Here is an 18,020-nt window from a genome sequence, read left to right as displayed (position 1 = left end):
AGAGGTGGAAACCTGTCTCACCTGGGTCCTAAGAAAAATCTAGTATAGCCCAGAAGCTGACCCTGAACACTTGGGCCTGGCTCCAGCCTGGGGTGTCAGTGCAGACACTGGGCCAGAGGCAAGACTGAAGAAGCTGATGGGCAGGCACGTGGTTCTCAGCCCTACAAAAGGCACTCGGCAGTCTAACCTGTACTGGAAAAAAATGAATTACTATTAACCTGTTTCTAAGGCACCCTCGTGTTTGCTTTTCAGCTTGGTTTGACTCTTCTTCCATGTAGAAACATTTCTTTCATGTATGATGCCCGCCTTTCACTCCTACCCCAAAGTTCCATCAGTGCAAGGTAAATATGTAAGCCCAACTATGGATGATACTCATCATCTTTAGAACTTTTCTCCATGAGGTACAGTCACAGATCGTCAGGAAACTTGGCCGTGAGGGGATGGCACAGACCTAGAGCCAGTCTTGCAACGGTGCTGGTGTGGCATGTACTGCTGGAGTGGGGGACTGTACTTGAAAACATTCAGAAGCCAGGGAAGGAAAAGGTTGTAAACATTAGAGCGGAATTACTTCCCTTTACATAATTGGGTATTCTTGGAAAGCTTTGTATATCTGATTCCTAGGATTCAAGGTGCTTTATTTTCCTCTTACTTAGCTTTCAAGGATGTGCCTATATATCGCTCCAAAACACCGTGGTAGGACAAATGCCAGCCTGAAGGTAGCAAGCAGCCAGTGTATAAGTAAAGACCCCAGGAGACTTCCCTTAAAGGAACTGTTCAGTCCACCCACTGCGAAAGAGTAAGGAATGTTTTGGTGACATCATTCCCATGCAGGCAGGAGATAACAGCCTATACACAGCTAGGACTGGGATCAACAGGCTGGCCTCAGGTTAAGGAGAGTCAGTCAGTGAGGCAGGATTTAGCATCCAGAGATCTAGCACAGGGTGAACACACAGGGTGCATGGTCCCATTAGGTCAGCTGGGGTTCCAGGAATGGAGGCGCTCTCAGCACAGGGTTCAGCTCACTAAGGGTACTGGACACACTCCCAGAGAGACAATGCCAGTTGCAGCATCAAGTTCAGAAGACAAGGGTGAGGTCGGGGGCCAGGCTGAGTCTGGAAATGATGCCCCAAATGATCACTTTAGTAGTAAGAGGCCTTCAAGAGGTGGCCCGCCCACCTGTATTTCAATTTGGATCTTTAAGGTAGCCTCTCTCTTCGGTATGCACTCCTGGCCATTTTCTTCCTCTGCAGTGTACATTGCAGTAAGATTCTACTTACATATGCCTTGAGAAAATTCTCAACTCATGTTGAACAGGTTGACTTTCTGTATCTTATTTATTTGTGTCTGAAAATGCCAAACCAGCAGTGCCAAGATGCTTGCTCTCCCTCTGGACTTGCTCATGTGCTCAAAATTAATTTGAAGTGGGCAACACATTCACAGAATCACTGAAGTTTAGGCCAGGTGCAGTGGCTCCCAGCACTCTGGGGGGCCAAGGCCGGCAGAGTTCAAGTCAAGCCTGGGCAACATGGTGAAACCTTGTCTGTACCCAAAATACAAAAATTAGTCAGGCGTGGTGGTGTGCACCTAAGGTCCCAGCTACTCAGAAGGCTGAGGCAGGAGGATCCCTTGAGCCAGGGAAGCAGAGGTTGCAGTGAGCTGAAGTCCTACCACTGCACTCCAGCCTGGGTGACAGAGGCTCCACATTAAAGAAAAACCCAAAAGAGAATCACTGAAGTTTAGAAGGCTATATATGGAATACATAAGGGTTGCATACACATGTGCTGGGGACATTTGCAGCTTCCAACAACATGCCTCCTTGAGGTTCCAGCTACTTGAAAGTTTGGGCCTAAAGGAAAATTTGTGGCTCAACTCCTGTATTTGAAAACTTTTTGGACATGCATCAACACAATTTTTGGTTTTCCTCTGTTCAGCATGAATACTCTAATGTCTTTGTTCATGCACTCCTTAGCACCTCCTGAGGACCCATCCCACGCAGCCCATGCAAAGGACTAAAAACCGTAGACAAATAAGAATCTTTAAAACGTGCTTTCAATTAGCAAAGCAGAGTTAAGATGTGTACGTGCACACACACGCTTTTAATCTAAGTGCAGAATAGAGCATTCAATGACACCAGTTAATTTTCTTAAGTGCGCCGCTCCCCTGGGCCCACATCTCTCTGTGCCATTTCTTCCTACAGAGTGGGTACACCACTCTTCTCCCCCAGTCCACGAGAACTGGACAAGGGCCTAAACTGTTTCCTGGAACACAGATACCTGGTTTTTCCTCTGCCTCTGTGTGCCCTTCCTCTACTTGCAGCTGACATCTATAATACATGCTGGCAACACTTAAGTCTGGGGATACAGGTGCCACCTAGCATCTACAAGCTGACAGGTGTGAGCTCCAGGCAAGCAGATGCCTATCCTATGAAATGCAAGGAAAACAGAGCCTGACACTTCCCCTGGCTTCCTTGTTCTCCAAGATACATTTAGGCTACAAATGCCATATCCACTTTCTCCCATAGTGGAGTATATATTGAGCCACACCTACCAGATTGATCTCTGTGACAATACTCACATTGACAGGGTACTATTCTATCCTGGGAGAACTCCCACTGTCAACTGTTTGCCTTGGGCCTGATTCAACTCAGTTGGCTCCTTCTGCAGCTGACTTACCAGTTTTTAGGTCTCATGGTCTCTCTTGGGTTTTGTGGTGGCTGAAATAACATGGTGCTGGACTTCTTTGGGATTAGGTCAAATTCGAATAAGAATAAAAGTCCATTTAATTAAGTGAAACGTTTGGGACTATACAAAGAAAAAATTTTTCTAAGAAATGTTGTCTATTTTGTACTTAAATCTCTAAACTTATACCCATTACCGGGAATGGAGGCATAGATTTGGAGAAAAACATCACAATTTACTCTGAATGATAAAGTGGCAAGGAAAGTCAGCTCCATGTTTGCCCTCATTGCCTAGGGTTTGTAAATTTATCATGGTTGTCACTCAGTGGCAAACCACGTAAGAGCCATGTTTCTGTAACCCAACAGACTAGGAATTGGAAGCGGAATGGATATTCTTATTGATACAGGCATTGGTTCACTCCCACATCCCTGTAAACCTGGAGCATGAGAAAAGTCCCCTGGGCAGTGTTTCCATCTCACCGTCTCTGGAGAGGCCTCTGCCATGGCTCCAGGAGACGGGCCCTCCCCAGGGCTTCTTTCCCTTCACACGTGGGCACAGCCACTGCTCACAGGCCCAGCACTGCGCTGAAGTGTGCTCTGGAGTTGCTACAATCACACCTCATTTGCTATAAATCAGCTCTACATAGCAACCAGGTGCCATAATTCACCGGTTATTTTGGAACATTAACGGGGGCATAGAACCGAGTAGATGAAGAGAATAAAGGGGGAACGAAGAAGAAGGGGAGAAGGGGAAAACAAAAGAAGGGGAAAACACAAAATGAGTTCTTGTCACTTAGCTGGGACTCACACATTCTGATAGTGCTGTTTTCCATGAAAAAAAAAGTGTTCTAAGTTTCAAATAATGAAATTGGATATTTTCTATATAAAGCCAAACCTGCCAAAGAGGAAAATACTTAACAAGCATTCAAGAATTACGTTTTTGTTTGTTTCTTTTTTAGCTGGGATGGGATACCCAGAGACCCTCCCGCATAACATTACCATTTATCACTGAATGGCTGGTCATTTTAGCAAGGTCACTGTTATAGACATATCAAAAAAGGCAATCACTGTAGGAAATAGGACAACAATAGCTGCTTCTACCTCCATGCTAGTATTAGGGTCAAGATCATCACACTCTGATTCCTCGGAACTGTTCGTCTCCTTGATTGGCAGCATGAGGAAGGGGGAAGAAAGAGAACACAGTTAGATCACAAGTAGCTTTTGCTAGAGAAAGAGGAGAACTTCAGAGAAGCATGGGCAGTGGGTTATTGGGCAGAGAATAAACCAGGTGTTTTTAAAGTGGGGGTGAGAATCACCAGGGGCAGCAGCATGCTCTTTTCAGGGAGAGGAGGCCGGGGTTGTGTACAACTGCTAACTCATGGGAAACAGCAATGGAAGCATAATGGAGAATGAGTGCTGTCAAATTTAAACTGTTGTCCTCTGTGGGGTTGGACTTCCCAGATGAGAGTGAAGGAGAGCATACAATTTCTTTTCCCCAAGAAGGATGTTAGACTGGGTTTTAGTTGTTCTTACTTTGCTAAGGAAGGGAAACAAAGTAGATGATCAGGCAGATGATCACACATTACAGCACAATTCGTGCTATAATAATCAGTGTCTAATTTCCATTGTCCAGAGGCAGAGCGTTCCAGAGGATCCAATTTAAAGAAAGCAGATGAAATTGTTTCAAGATGGGGGTAAATAAGAGTCTGCCAAGCTTAGAATTCATGAGTTCAAAGTAGTAGATGGATCATTATAACGAAATAATTTGGGCCTCACCAGTGTGGCCCCTACTGTGTCCATACATAGGGAAAGGCAAGTAAAATGGCCTGAAGTTGATGTTGTCTGAACTCTGGGGAAAAGAAATGAAACTTTACTAAGGACACAGTGGCCCTTAAATTCCAAACCTCAGCCTTCACAGGGTTGGGGGTTTGGAAGGCATCTCTAATCGCTCTAACCTGTGTGTATTCTCAAACCTAGGGTACCAAATGGTAGCTTTGAGAAATTTAATATGAATAAAGCATCTCACATTTTTGAGAATGCTGCAGATAATTTTGCTCTAAAACATCTGCACAGTATAAAGAGAAAGGTATAAAAGAAAAAAAAAAAGGTACTTACTTGAATCGAAGTTGCCAGGAGAAATAAAAGATAAAAAATAAATTGATCTTGCATGCAAAATCCTGCTAAACTACTCCCCCTCTGGTCCCCATACTGGGAAAAAAAAATGTCCCATCCACCCAAATTGCCTTGTGAGAATGCTACAGGGTGGGAGTAGATGACAGGTGGGGACGCAGCTCCGGAATACCTTACTCACTTTAACAGAGACTTTGTTGCCCAGAATATCCTTGGGTTTACGAGGCCCTGTGGCTTCATTTTTACCCGTGTTCTCCACTTCCGCCCGCTTTCTCATTCGTAGAGTATGCCATGAACATGACTTCCTGTTGTACCAAAAAATGCACCAATCAAAATGGTAGGTCAGGGACAGTGAGGTGGTGGGTGGGCTCACCACCCTTGGGTGAGTCAGCAGGTAAGATGCGCAATCAAGCCCAGGCTTCAGAGGCCTCAAACCTGCACATCCATGGTGGCTGGCAGCTGACCTCGCCTCCAACTGGAAGTGAGCGAGGATGAACTCTGACCTCTCCTGGTAGATGTGCAAGGCTGACTGCAGCATTTGAAGAAAATATGAATGCTAGGTTACTAAACTCTAATAAGGGAGTTTGTATACCATACCCATGACGCCTCACAGGACTGAGGAATTCCTCTTGCAAAGGGCATGGTGGATGAGTGAGGAAATGGGGTGAGGGGTAGAACAGGAAAGACAAAGGAAATATATTCTAGAATGCATATGCTACTGCCACTTTCCCAGGACCAGACACAAAGACCCAAAAGGATGATGCTGAGAGTTCCACCTCCTGATTTGTATTTGGGCAGGGCCACTCCCAAACAATGTTGATCAGACAGGATTTTCTAAGGCACTTGCTTAATAAACAGTTAAGCACCACTCATTTATCTGGATATTTTAGGGCAAAGAATTTTTCAGTCTATATTTTCCATATCACTCAGTTTTTGTGAGTATTTGGCTCTGTCAGCCTCTAGAGGTCCTAGAGCTTCCCTGTTAGGACAAGACCTAATGTGTACTCCCAGGAGGTGAGAGCAGCAATGGCTTTTCAATAGGCCTTTCATCCTAACATTTTTCTTCCCATAAAGGGTCCTGGGAGCTACTTCTTCACAGACCTATGAAGACAAGCTCAGAGCAGAGCCCTTACATTCCGTAAATATCAGATCTCGAAGACAGAGGTTCCAAAAGCCAAGTCACAAGCAGCGTCAGTGACCCTGAGCAGGCATCATCAGTTTCAGGTGAGGTCACAAAGCTTGAATGAAGTTCTAATCGTTGTCTGGAATAAGTGGTGGCTTCCCTTCAGTATCTCCTTGTCAAAGGTGGGCCTATGCAGACAGGGCTGCATGAGATGAGCCTCCATTATGGGAGAGAGGCAGAGGAGATTTAGGAAGAAGGAATCTGCTGCAAAATACAGAGTATCTCCACAACATTCCACATACATCAGGATTTTAAGGGTATTTTGAGGAAGGTGTCCCAAAAATATTTATTCCCTAACACAAAGGTTCACCCTTCTGAGAAGGAAAAAACAGTCACAGTAATATTTTTGAATCTTTTGGGAAAGTGGACTCCTTCAAAAGCCCAGACTTCTCTTGAACCTCCTAACTAGCAGGCTCTCTACTGTCCCTGACTACCAGCATCTTGCTCCAACCACTGTATCTGAGTGAGAATCAGCCATAGAAGCTAATCTTAGATGGCATCAGCCTATTAACTTCAGACTTTACTCCCAAATCCATGTCCTTGGCTCCTTCTGAGAATAACTCGAGTCAGGGAGATCCCTGCTGAAAGGACTCCCAGGGCAGGCAGCCCTGTGTATGTGTGTGTGCATGTAGGGGTGTGTTTCTACATTTATTAAACTCTCTGGGTTATTTAATATGCTTGGTGAAAAACTAGAAATATTAACAATAACATTTCATGTTCAGAAGAAAGATTCAAAGTAGCATAAGTGGCAGGGCAGGCTCGGTTTCATATTCTTCTTCCGAGAAGAACTCGTCATCAGGGTTTGGGGAGCTTTCATCTTTTGGTTGCAAGCCCGGGGACTGATGTGGACACAACGTTTCAGTGACGTTTATCCTGTAGGCACCACAACCAACTCTGACCCCTGTGGTTATAGCAGGCCTTGGGGAGGGTGTGCTGAGTGTCTTCCACTGGTAAATACTGACAGTTTCTTTCAGCCCATTGCTCCCCTCCACACACACCCCCAACCTTTGTGCAAGAGCTGTTGACAAGAAACCAAAATGACCCATTTGTATTTCAGTCTGCTCTCTTTTGCCCGGCCTGACATCATTTTATCTTCCCTCCCATGGAAGGTATGAATAAGTGGCCAGCAGAACCAAAGGTAGGGAGGAAGAGGTGTTTAGTGCATGGATATTTAGATGATACATCATTAAGTATTAGCTCTGCAAGTCCCTGATTAATAAAAACTTCAGTGCTTTGAGGGCCTTTATCCCAAGGCTTCCTAAAAGGCACCCAAAACGTGTACTTAGGATAAAATGCATGGAGGCTATTGTGCCTTAGGGGCCACTATGAATCTTTGGTTGGCCCTGAAGTTACCTAGTGAGGCCAGGGGGATGTCAGTAGCTGCTATCTCCTGACCTAGAGAGAGGCCCAGCGCAGTGCAGTTCTGCCGGTGTCACTGCTCAGGCAGCTTGTGGGAGCCCCCTGCACCCCTTCCATGGATGACCATGCAGCATGGAAAGCAGAAGAGAATGCCAGCCAAACACTGCCTTCTACTCTGGTCATTAATGGATGTCAGCACCTCAGGGCTGCCCAGTTGCTGGGAACCAGTTGGAGAGCATCGAATCTGTACCTTCCCTCATCTCAGAGGTTAGGGAAAACCAACAGGGGCTGTTTAGGAGGAAAAAGCAGGGTCAGATCCTTAGCGACAAAGGCACTTATTGTGTAGAAACAAAATGCCAATGCATTCACCCAAGTCCTAAAAAAAAAAAAAAAAAAAAAAAAAAAAAAAAAAAAAAAAAGAAGAGGAGGAAAAGAAGAACCGTTTGCACATTTGAAAGTCCAAGATTACTGAAATGGGGGAAAAAGGGTCAACTTAGTCTTTAACTTCGTTAAAACATGCTCATGGTGAGAATTTATTTTACATATTTAAAATAGTACATTTAAACTGATCAGTTACATTACAGGTACAACGATGAGCATCGTGACGCCATCATATTGCACGACCTGACTTCATCCATATGGGTTTCTTTAAATAGTGCAAAATACTTTATACAGGAATGTGTTCGGAAGGGTCTTTGCAACCAAAATAAGGAAAAGAAATATCTTACAAATTACTATGAACATGTATTCAAGTGATGGGGTGGGGGGAATTTTTAAAAAGTTACAATCTGTACAGAAGAATTGCCACAGACAACCAAAAAGTTCCCTCCCTCCTGGGAGGAGCAGCGGACCTCTGACCTTTACAGGTCTGGCATTTGTGCCAAGGTAATATTTTGGTGTCAATCAAAAAAATATATATATATCAGTTACTTAATACAATATAAATAAAGTCCAGTCCAGTGAGTCCTGTGGTGGGTCAAATGTGGCAACAGAAGGCACACCTTTTGTCACCTAGGGTTTCAGTAGGGTTCTTTTCTTAATGAGTGGGAGGAAAAAGAGGGAAAAAATGAACAGAAAATTATAAAACAAAAGGAAATAAAAATCACTGCCACCACCAACAAAAAAACTGGACCACTCCAGCCTGGATGCCCCATACTGCGTATGGTTCCAGCCCTCAAACACTGGTTCAGTGGCACCGTTGAGAACAAGCAGCAGTAATTCCCTACTGTGTGTTTGTACTTTTGTGTTTTTTTATTTGTTTCTGAATATTTTTAATCCTCATACTCCTCTCCCGGGGAAGCCAACGAGGCACTTACTTGATGCTCCCGTCACTACTTTCTGCTGCTGTGGCTTTGGTGAGGGGCGCCAGGATGCTGCCTGGGACCCAGCCCTCGGCGGCGGGGGAATGGTCGCTGGCAGGCTGGTACACCAGACACATGTTCTGCTGGTTGACGGCGAGGACCTGGACCACCTCACCTTGGCTCACACAGATTTCATTCTCCTTCAGTGCATAGTAATCTTTGATCACGGCCATGGACGAGGTCCCATTGCAGCCTCCCAGGTCGTTCTGCTGGGAGACAAGGGTGAAGGACACAAACACAAGGATGCTAGTTCACATGGGCTCGCTTTGCACCCTACCTGGTGGTTCAAGGCCAAATCTCCCGCTAGCAGGGTAAGCAGCAGGCAGCATTCTCTCTTGAGTAATGACATAATATTAATAAATGTGCTCTGAAAGTGTATTTTTTAATAGCAATGTTTCAATAATATTATCATCCAGGGTGAATATGCTCCAGCACAGAAAGAGGTATAAACACACCTTCGACCTGGAAGCCCCTTCCTAGCATACAACCTTCCAGCCAGCATTCTCTGATAAGTGAAAGGAAGAACCTGGCACTGGCATAGGGATATGTAAGCACCTGGGCAGAGTGAGGTCAGGACAAGGGTCATGTCAGGGGTTACAATCCTTTAACGGAAAGAACATGGATCATTTGATATTAAATTTTTTTCTTTTTGAAAATGTGTTGGCTTTACTGAATATTCTGACCCTCTTTGAGACAAGACTAAGAATGGTATCTCTGCCCAATTCAAAGGCAAGGCCAGGACCTACCTGCATCCAACTTCCTGCAGGCACCAAGTACCTTCCCCTACTCGTTAATACAAGAGATGATGCCTATGATCTTTTCATGTGAGTCTGCATCAGGGCAGCTGCTTCTAGGCAGACTTGTAACTCCCAAGGAGGCCTGGCTGCTTCATAGAGCATGGTCAGAGCCAGAAATTCTTCAGTATATACATACATATTCTGTATGTATATACATACACATTCTTACATATAGTACATACATATTCTTAAATATAGTATATACATATATATCCTGTATGTATATACATACAAATTCTTCAGTATATACTTTTTTTTTGAGACAGGGTCTTGCTACGTCACTGCTGAAGTGTAATGGCAGAGTCATAGCTCACTGTAGCCTCGACTTACCAGGCTCAAGTGATTCTCCTGCCTCAGTAGCTGGGACAACAGGTGTGTGCTACCACGTCTGGCTAATTTTTTCGAAATGGTTTTATTAGAGACGAGTTCTCGCCACGTTGCCCAGGCTGGTCTTGAACTCTTGAGCTCATGAGCTCAAGCCATCCTCCTGCCTTGGCCTCCCAAAGTGCTGGGATTACAGGTGTGAGCCACCATATCTGGCCTGATATGTTCAACAAAATGCCAAAGGGATTTCAACTTACTCAAAAAGGCAGGGTTGTTTTGTAAGGTGGAAAATCATTTCCAGGTGATGTGATGAAACAAGTGGTATAGTTCCTCTAATACAGGATTGAACTTGGACATCAATAATTTTTTAATATAACCAATATAAAAAACTAATAATTTTGGAGAGATATAAAACTGAAATTGGAACATGTAGATAAAAAATGTGTTTCTATTCATAGAGCCACTGAGGCCTAATGAGATTAACTAACTTGCTAAGGTTCTAAAGAAAGTGAGGCAGAATTGGGAATAGAAGCCAGGTTTGCCTGATTCCTAATCTAGCATTTTTCCCATTTCTCTTCTGTTCTACCTATCTTGCAGGGGCAGAATAGCTGTGTAGACTAGGTGTATGGTTGAGTCTTTGACTCTCCTTATGACGATGTTTGAATTGTGGATTATCTATGAAAAACATTTAATCTAAGCAGGACTTCTGCCATTCACACACTGATGATTGACTTCCCTTCCACATCAGCCAGTGGATGGTGAAGAGCTGTGAACTTCTCTCAGTAGGCGCTCAACATAGATCATCATGAGAAAGGGTGATCTCTTTTTAAGATGTCAAGCACCACAACTGTGACTTTTAGATGAAGATGATCCACACCACAACTATTCTATTTAGCAAAAATCATCCATTTTTATGATTGCCAGAGGGAACTGGTATAACTCACCCAATTTACAGGGAAAGAAAAACATAACTGAGACTAGACTGTACTTAGTGGGCTGTTCCTGCTAAAAGAATCAGCAAGCATTAAAAGATGCTACTTCCTGGCCGGGTGAGGTGGCTCAGGCCTGTAATCCCAGCACTTTGGGAGGCTGATATGGGAATATCACTTGAGGTCAGGAATTTGTGATCAGCCTGGCCAACATGGTAAAACCCAACTCTACTAAAAAATATAAAAATTAGCCAGGCATGGTGTGGTGCCTGTAGTTCAAGCTACTTGGGAGGCTGAGGCAGAAGAATTTGATTGAACCTGGAAGGCAGAGGTTGCAGTGAGCTGAGATTGTGCCACTGCACTCCAGCCTGGGTGACAGACTGAGACTCTGTCTCTTCCTAAAGTAACTCCTGGGGCTGTGCCCTCATAGTGGCAAGGATGGGAGTAATGAGTTGTCACTTACCTTGCTGGCTTCAAACTTGTCCCCAGGCTGGTGGTATTCAAACCCTGGACTGCCATTGGAGGTAGGTATCTTCAGGGGTGGCAGAGGTGGGTTATAGCTGGAGCCCTTTGGGGGCTTCTCTGAGACCACAGGAGCAGAGGAGTAGGGCCTGGGGCTGGCTTGGGGAAGCCTGGCAGGTTGAGACCTCATCACGGCTGTGCTCCTTTCTTTCCGCTGATACTCAATGGGCGACTGCAGTGCTGTGGGATAACAGCAGGTGGTTACTCTAAGCTTTGGGAATCCCACAAGGATTTGGAGGCCTCTTAGGTCCAAGGCTTTGTGTTAGGTGTCGTGTGGATAAGTGAGAAAAACACTACCCTTGTTTTTAAGGCAATGTGAGAACTAAGACATCTACCTGAATAATAAAAATTTTTTAAAAATGGTGCCATATGTGAGGTACTAAGTGTAGCGCAAAGAGAGAGAAGGCTCTGTAACATGTGCATGCTGGTGGTGGTAACAAAAGGGCTTTGGAAGACAGCTGTGGCCAGACTCTGGCGCTTGGGCTGCAGGAAGGAAGCAAGTGTGATGTGTTGGTGAGGGGAACAGGAAGTAGTCAGAGTGCCTAGGGCCTTGGGTCTCCCTGAGGGGAAAGAAGAAGGGTCTAGGAAGTGGGAAGTGCCATGGTGTGAAAAGTCTAGAAAGTGGGGCCAGTGAGTCTGACCGAATTTCATGACCAAATTCTGAAGGTCATGAAAAGTAACTGGATTGAATGAACTTTAAAGTTTTAAATTCAGATTCTATCATCAGAGCCACATTTGAGGAACACTGACCTTGTAGTCGTTAGGAGGAGGGACTGGAGAGGATGAGACAGAAGGCTTCTTGTCGACTTCAGAAGCTGTGGAATGGTAACAGCGAGAGGCAGAAGGGCTAGGAGAGTGGGACCAGGGGGATGTGGAATGGATGAGGGCATGGTGAGGTTGGGAGAGATGAGACTGTGACAGCCTAGGTAGGAAAAGCAATGCAAGGATCGAGGATGGCTCAGGTTTGGAGACTCAGAGGATGGTAGTTAATAGAACTCAGAAGACAAGAGAACAAGCTGTTGTGAAGAGGAAGACTAGAGCTTTGTTTTATTGAGTTTAAGGTAACAAGGTTGCAAGGTCTGAGAACTAAAGAGGTAGAGCCAGGCAAATGGCATACAGGTCCAATTCTTTAAGAATGACTTCAAGGGTTGGCCCAATTATGTCATTTTTATCAGTTTGCACTGTAAAAACTATTTAAGTGGGTTAACAGTTGGGGCCCAGAGAACTTCTCAATTATAAGAATATTTCTACTGTGATAGGTACATACCTCAATAGGACTTAATATAGGGTCACACTTCCTTTCTATCTGAGGTCTCAGAAGGAAAGGTTGTCTCTGAGATGCCTGCATACATCTCTGTAAGTAGAAGCCGGGCTCTGGTCCATCATCACGTCCTTGTCTCTTGCATGTGTTAAAGTAGTAACAGGCCTGCCAGAGTACCGCCTCTCTCACTGGGGAGCATTTTGTGGGCATTAAGTATTTAGGAGATGATAATCTAATTTAGTAATACAGTGGGCCCACTGTATCTGTGGGCTCCACAACCATGCATTCAACCAACTCTGGATTGAAAATTTATGAGAAGGGCCAGGGACAGTGGCTCATGCCTATAATCCCAGCACTTTGGAAGGGCAAGGTGGGCAGATCACTCAAGGCCAGGAGTTCAAGACCAGCCATGGCTAATATGGTAAAACCTCATCCCTGCTAAAAATACAAAAATTAGCCAGGCATGGTGGCATACACCTGTAATCCTAGCTTCTCGGGAGGCTGAGGCACGAGACTCTTTTGAACCTGGGAACTGGAGGTTTGCAGTGAACTGAGATCATGCCACTGCACTCTAACCTTGGTGACAGAGTGAGACTCTGTCTCAAAAATAAATAAATAAATAAATAAATAAATAAATAAAATATATGGGGGGAGAAGGGATGGTTGTAGTCTGTTAGTCCATAAACTGTTATCAGTATAACAACTATTTACACAGCATTTACATTACATTAGGTATTATAAACAATCTAGGGATGATTTAAATTATATAGGATGTACATGTACATAAATCATCATATGCAAACACAATGCCATTTTCCTCGAGGGACTTGAGCATCCACAGACTCTGGTATCCTCGGGAGGCCTTGGAACCAATTCCCTGTGGATACCAGGGGATGACCGTATCTCTGTGATTCACTGTAATTAGGAGAAAGTCTCTTGGAACTACGTAAAGTTCTGAATCATTGACTATGCCTAAAGAAATACAGTTCCAAGTTCTAAATACAAAGCAGAGTTATAAAGTAGGCCTTATCAAACAGATTTTATGGATCAATTCCCATCACATGGAATTGTGATATTACCTGGTTATTTACAATGACTGTGCTAAAACATTTGAAAAAAGTATGCCTTCTTAAATAAGCTAAATAGACAGCCTGTATTCTTTCACCAGCCTCAATTTGCATAGCTTAGTCCCAGAATCAAGAAAACGGTGCATCCCTACAGGGTTTGTTTTTGGCTGATCTATACAGTGTCTTATGTCTCATCCTGTTTCTTTCTTCACTTTGGTTGCTAGGGATCTCATAGTTAAATAAATGAGTGCCCTAACACTAGCATGTATACTGCAGTTTTGTGGTTCAAAACCTTAATTTGAAATCCTATAGCCCTAGATTCAATTCCTCTTTCTATCACTTACTGTTTCTGTGACCCTGGACAAGTTCTGAGTCTCCTTTTCCTCCTCTGAAAAAAGTAGGATGATAGTACTTACCTCTCCATGTTGACATGAGGATTAAATGTGAAAAACCATGTCAAATGCTTAGCCTGACACAGAATGAGGATTCAATACATGGGAGCCATTATTGTTATGTCAATAACTTCTTGTTTCAACTTATTTTATTTTTTTACTTCATTTTTTATTTTTTGTACTTTTTCTTTTGTCCCAAATTGACGAATTTTAAAATTCCTCATTTCAGCTTAGAATCTATCAGAAACTCCTAACAGAATGCAATTTAAATGGGTATACTTTATATATGCACACATTTATGCATAAAATTATTTTATCAACAAAAGTGTTCATTCAAAATTGTATATTCAGAAATCATAAGCCATATACAACTTTCATTACCATCCCTCAGGGCTCAGCTGACATTTAAGTTTAGATGTTTTAGAGTAAAATGAATCCTAGACATCACTTAGTCTAGTTGTTTTTTACCAAAAGTTTTTGCATTTGAGGGCCAGGGGCTTGGTCCCAAAATACTTCCTGTAAGTGCAAAATTGCTTTGAAGTCTCATGTTCTATCTTAAAAAGTCATGGCATCCTGCTACATGATCTCCTTCTATTTATCTTTAAAACACTGTGCTAAATCCCTTATCATATAGTGAAACTGATATTGTAGGGAGGACGTCATGTTTCCTGCTTCCAGGAAGACTGGCCCATCATGGTGCATGCCATCATGGGCAGAGTAGTTCTACCTGAGCTCTCTTTTTAATAAAACCAGCCACAAGGGCCAAAGAAATGTCATGACTTGCCCAAGGTCCTCAACTCATATGTCACCTGTTATCTTTCTCTTCAGCATTCAGTTCCATTCTAGACACCCAGAAAATGCTGTATTTGGATCATCTAAAGGATCCTAGTACTGCTATGAAAAGGTGACACAGGCCGGGCGTGGTGGCTCAAGCCTGTAATCCCAGCACTTTGGGAGGCCGAGGCGGGTGGATCACTAGGTCAAGAGATCGAGACCATCCTGGTCAACACGGTGAAACCCCGTCTCTACTAAAAATACAAAAAACATTAGCTGGGCATGGTGGCGCGTGCCTGTAATCCCAGNAAAAATTCGCTGAGCATGATGGGTTGTGCCTGTAGTTCCAGCTACTCCGGAGGCTGAGGCACAAGAATCACTTGAACCTGGGAGGCGGAGGTTGTGGTGAGCTGAAATTGTACCACTGCACTCCAGCCTGGGTAACGAGTGAAACTCCTTCCCAAAAAAAAAAAAAAAAAAAAGAAAAGGTGACACACCCGAAGGTGGGCCTACATATATGTATGTGTGTGTACCTATGTGTGCACTCATGTGAGCACATATGGCCATGTAGTACAGATCTCAGGACAGGGAGGAAGAGGTGATATACCCAACGCTGGTATTGTGTCTGTGTGTCTATATAGGCATATGTGCTTGCTGGGGCTCCAGGTTTACTTCATTACTAATTACATTCTGCATTCAACCTCAAGCTCTATTTCTGCTTGGTTAGACTTCTGAGCTAACCAAGTCAGCAGAGATCAGCCACTAGTTTAAAACCGCATACCCCTTTCCCACGCCAAGCTCAGTGTGAAGAAAACCCCAGCAGGGGAAAAAATTAAGAAACAAAGTAGCAACTCCATTTCACTCTAATTCACACCACACATGAGGAAACTCCTGCAAGGGCCACAGAGAGCTACACGCTCTGTGCAACCACCAATTTCTTCTAGGAAGTTTCGGGGTACTACAGAAATTTAGAGTTAGCAACCATCTCATTTAAAAGGAGTAAGGTTGACTAGCAACATGGCTTATCTAGGCTCTCACACTGTTGGGAGCAGAGAAGGGATTAGAACTGATTGGCCAAACTCCCATTTATCTCTAGTTAACACTGCAGAAGCTGTGAAAATTGGGAAAACACATGTCATTTCTAGCAGGCCCCTAAGACACAGATGATGTGCCTAACTCAGACTTTTCCCCAAATTAGTACCAGGTGGTAGTGATGGCCACAAGACATACATCCTGTGATCTAAAAGAGAATCTTTTCCATCAGAAAGATGGAGCTTCTTTTTCATACTCCATGTGTTCTACTTGTATATTCAGATTCAGAAGAATTCTAAAGTGTTTCTGAAAACTACAAAGATGGAGTTCCTTTCAAATGTGATCTGGGTTCATAACTGACCATGAGCCCAGACCCAAGGAAGCTCAGAGATTGTGGAGTGCCCTGAAATGGCCCTGCAAGAAACCAAGCCCAGGACCCACCATTCAAAAAGTCTCGCTGTGTTTCTAAGACTTGATTGATGTCCTGCACCCAGGCCTGCTGGATGTCAGCGTTGGCGGCTTGCAGAATGACCTTCTCAGAAGTCTCTCTGTTCATGAGTGCAAACTTGCAGGGATCATTGTCCACATTCTCCTCCAGGACCAAATAATTCATCTGGAAGAAAACAAATTGATCCTTTTTACATTTAAGAGATTAAAAAAAAAAAAATCAGCAACACATTACCATTCCTCAAAGTTTCTATTTCAGGACGTGCTTCCAAATTTTGCTCTCGATCTAGCAGGCCAGTAGTTAGGTTTTTGTCTCTGGATGAGTGACATGATCCCAGGGAAACTACAAGGTCATGCTAGAGACTGGGTCAGCCTGTCACTTTGGCTCACAGATAATCACTGTCGTTCAACCTCCATGACCGAAGGTTATTAGACTGAAAGATTTTCAGTGTTCTGGATGTCATCTAGTGCCTTGTTTTAGGGAAGCACATCCCAAGAACCGGGGTCTTCCTTGCCCCCTTCTCATCACCACTGGGATCCTCACCTTGATGCTCTTTTTGAACATGTAGCCGGGGGTGAGGGATCCCTTCCTGAGCAGTTCACTGAAGATGACAATCTGCTCAAAGAGGAACACGCGCCTCTCTTTGGTCCGGGACTGCATGCCCGCATCCAGGTCTATCACATAGAACGTGTCCTGTTGCAGCAGCTTCCCTTGAGCAGTCAGGGTGCCCTGAAGGAGAGAGGGGCTGGGGTGAAGTGAATGAAAAACAGGGAGACGGCCACTGCCCTCTGGATCCACAGAACCTCCTCATCTGGGGATATGGACAACAGATCTGACATCAAAACTCTCAGGGCTCTAGAGACTGACTTAGAACCCACCCACTCATCCAAGGGCAGACCTTGACCACTTTCCTGTTCACACAAGAGCCCTGGAGGGAAAGGGAAAGCAAGCTATGGGACCGCTGAGAAACAGCTCCAGGCAAACGCCAGAAGGCAGGAAGTAATGTTATTAGTTGGAAAGTCATAATCCTGGCCCTTCCTGTTTTTTGTTTTTGTTTGTTGTTTTTTTGTTTGGTTTTGTTTTTTTGAGAGAGTCTCGCTCTGTCAGCAGGCTGGAGTGCAGTGGCACAATCTTGGCTCACTGCAAACTCTGCCTCCTGGGTTCAAGCAATTCTCGTGCCTCAGTCTCTCGAGTAGCTGGGACTACAGGCGCCCACCACCACGCCCAGATAATTTTTGTATTTTTAGTAGAGACCAGGTTTCACCATGTTAGCCAGGATGGTCTCTATCTCTTGACCTCATGATCTGCCTGCCTCAGCCTCCCAAAGTGCTAGGACTATAGGCGTGAACCACCACACCTGGCCAGCCCTTCTTGTTTTTATTGAAAGGACAATAGAAAGTAGGTGACACTTGGAGCTACAAGTGGCCTTTCTGTCCTCAGAGCTCTGAGAGCTGTGCCTGCCTAGCTCCTTTGCAGTAGTCCAAGACTTGGGGCATTCTCATGGCCATGAACGTTGAACTCACCTGTGGACAAGGGAGGTGATGAAGGCAGGTCCACAAATACTCCAATAAGTCACTCCCCTCTCTTCTTCAATTATTTTAGGACAGGGAAAATTCTGAAATCTTAGTTTCTAGCTATAGGCCAACAGGTAGAGTTGGTACTATAGCTAAGTCCCCATATTATATAAGCTGGTAAATGCTTTTCTAGGTCCTGTGATTCTTCTAAAAATGACTCCAGGTGGGGCGCAGTGGCTTACCCCTGTAA

General features: G+C 44.3%; 1 protein-coding gene across 1 annotated transcript in view; it reads right to left on the bottom strand.

Moving 5' to 3' along the window:
* Positions 1-18,020, bottom strand: part of KALRN (kalirin RhoGEF kinase) — a 635,807-nt gene that overhangs the window by 39,719 nt on the left and 578,068 nt on the right. The window contains exons 46-51 of the mRNA XM_037734035.1: positions 16,800-16,985; positions 16,250-16,421; positions 11,224-11,462; positions 8,666-8,919; positions 4,989-5,112; positions 3,779-3,838 (exon numbers count right to left, since the gene is read on the bottom strand). Of these exons, the coding sequence (XP_037589963.1) occupies positions 3,779-3,838; positions 4,989-5,112; positions 8,666-8,919; positions 11,224-11,462; positions 16,250-16,421; positions 16,800-16,985 (1,035 nt within the window). The remainder of the gene's footprint in view (positions 1-3,778; positions 3,839-4,988; positions 5,113-8,665; positions 8,920-11,223; positions 11,463-16,249; positions 16,422-16,799; positions 16,986-18,020) is intronic.

The sequence above is a fragment of the Cebus imitator genome, unplaced genomic scaffold (assembly GCF_001604975.1).
Source record: "Cebus imitator isolate Cc_AM_T3 unplaced genomic scaffold, Cebus_imitator-1.0 Scaffold568, whole genome shotgun sequence".
NCBI lineage: Eukaryota > Metazoa > Chordata > Mammalia > Primates > Cebidae > Cebus > Cebus imitator.
The sequence above is the reverse complement of the archived record's forward strand: the minus strand, read 5'-3'. Positions and strand labels throughout refer to the sequence as shown.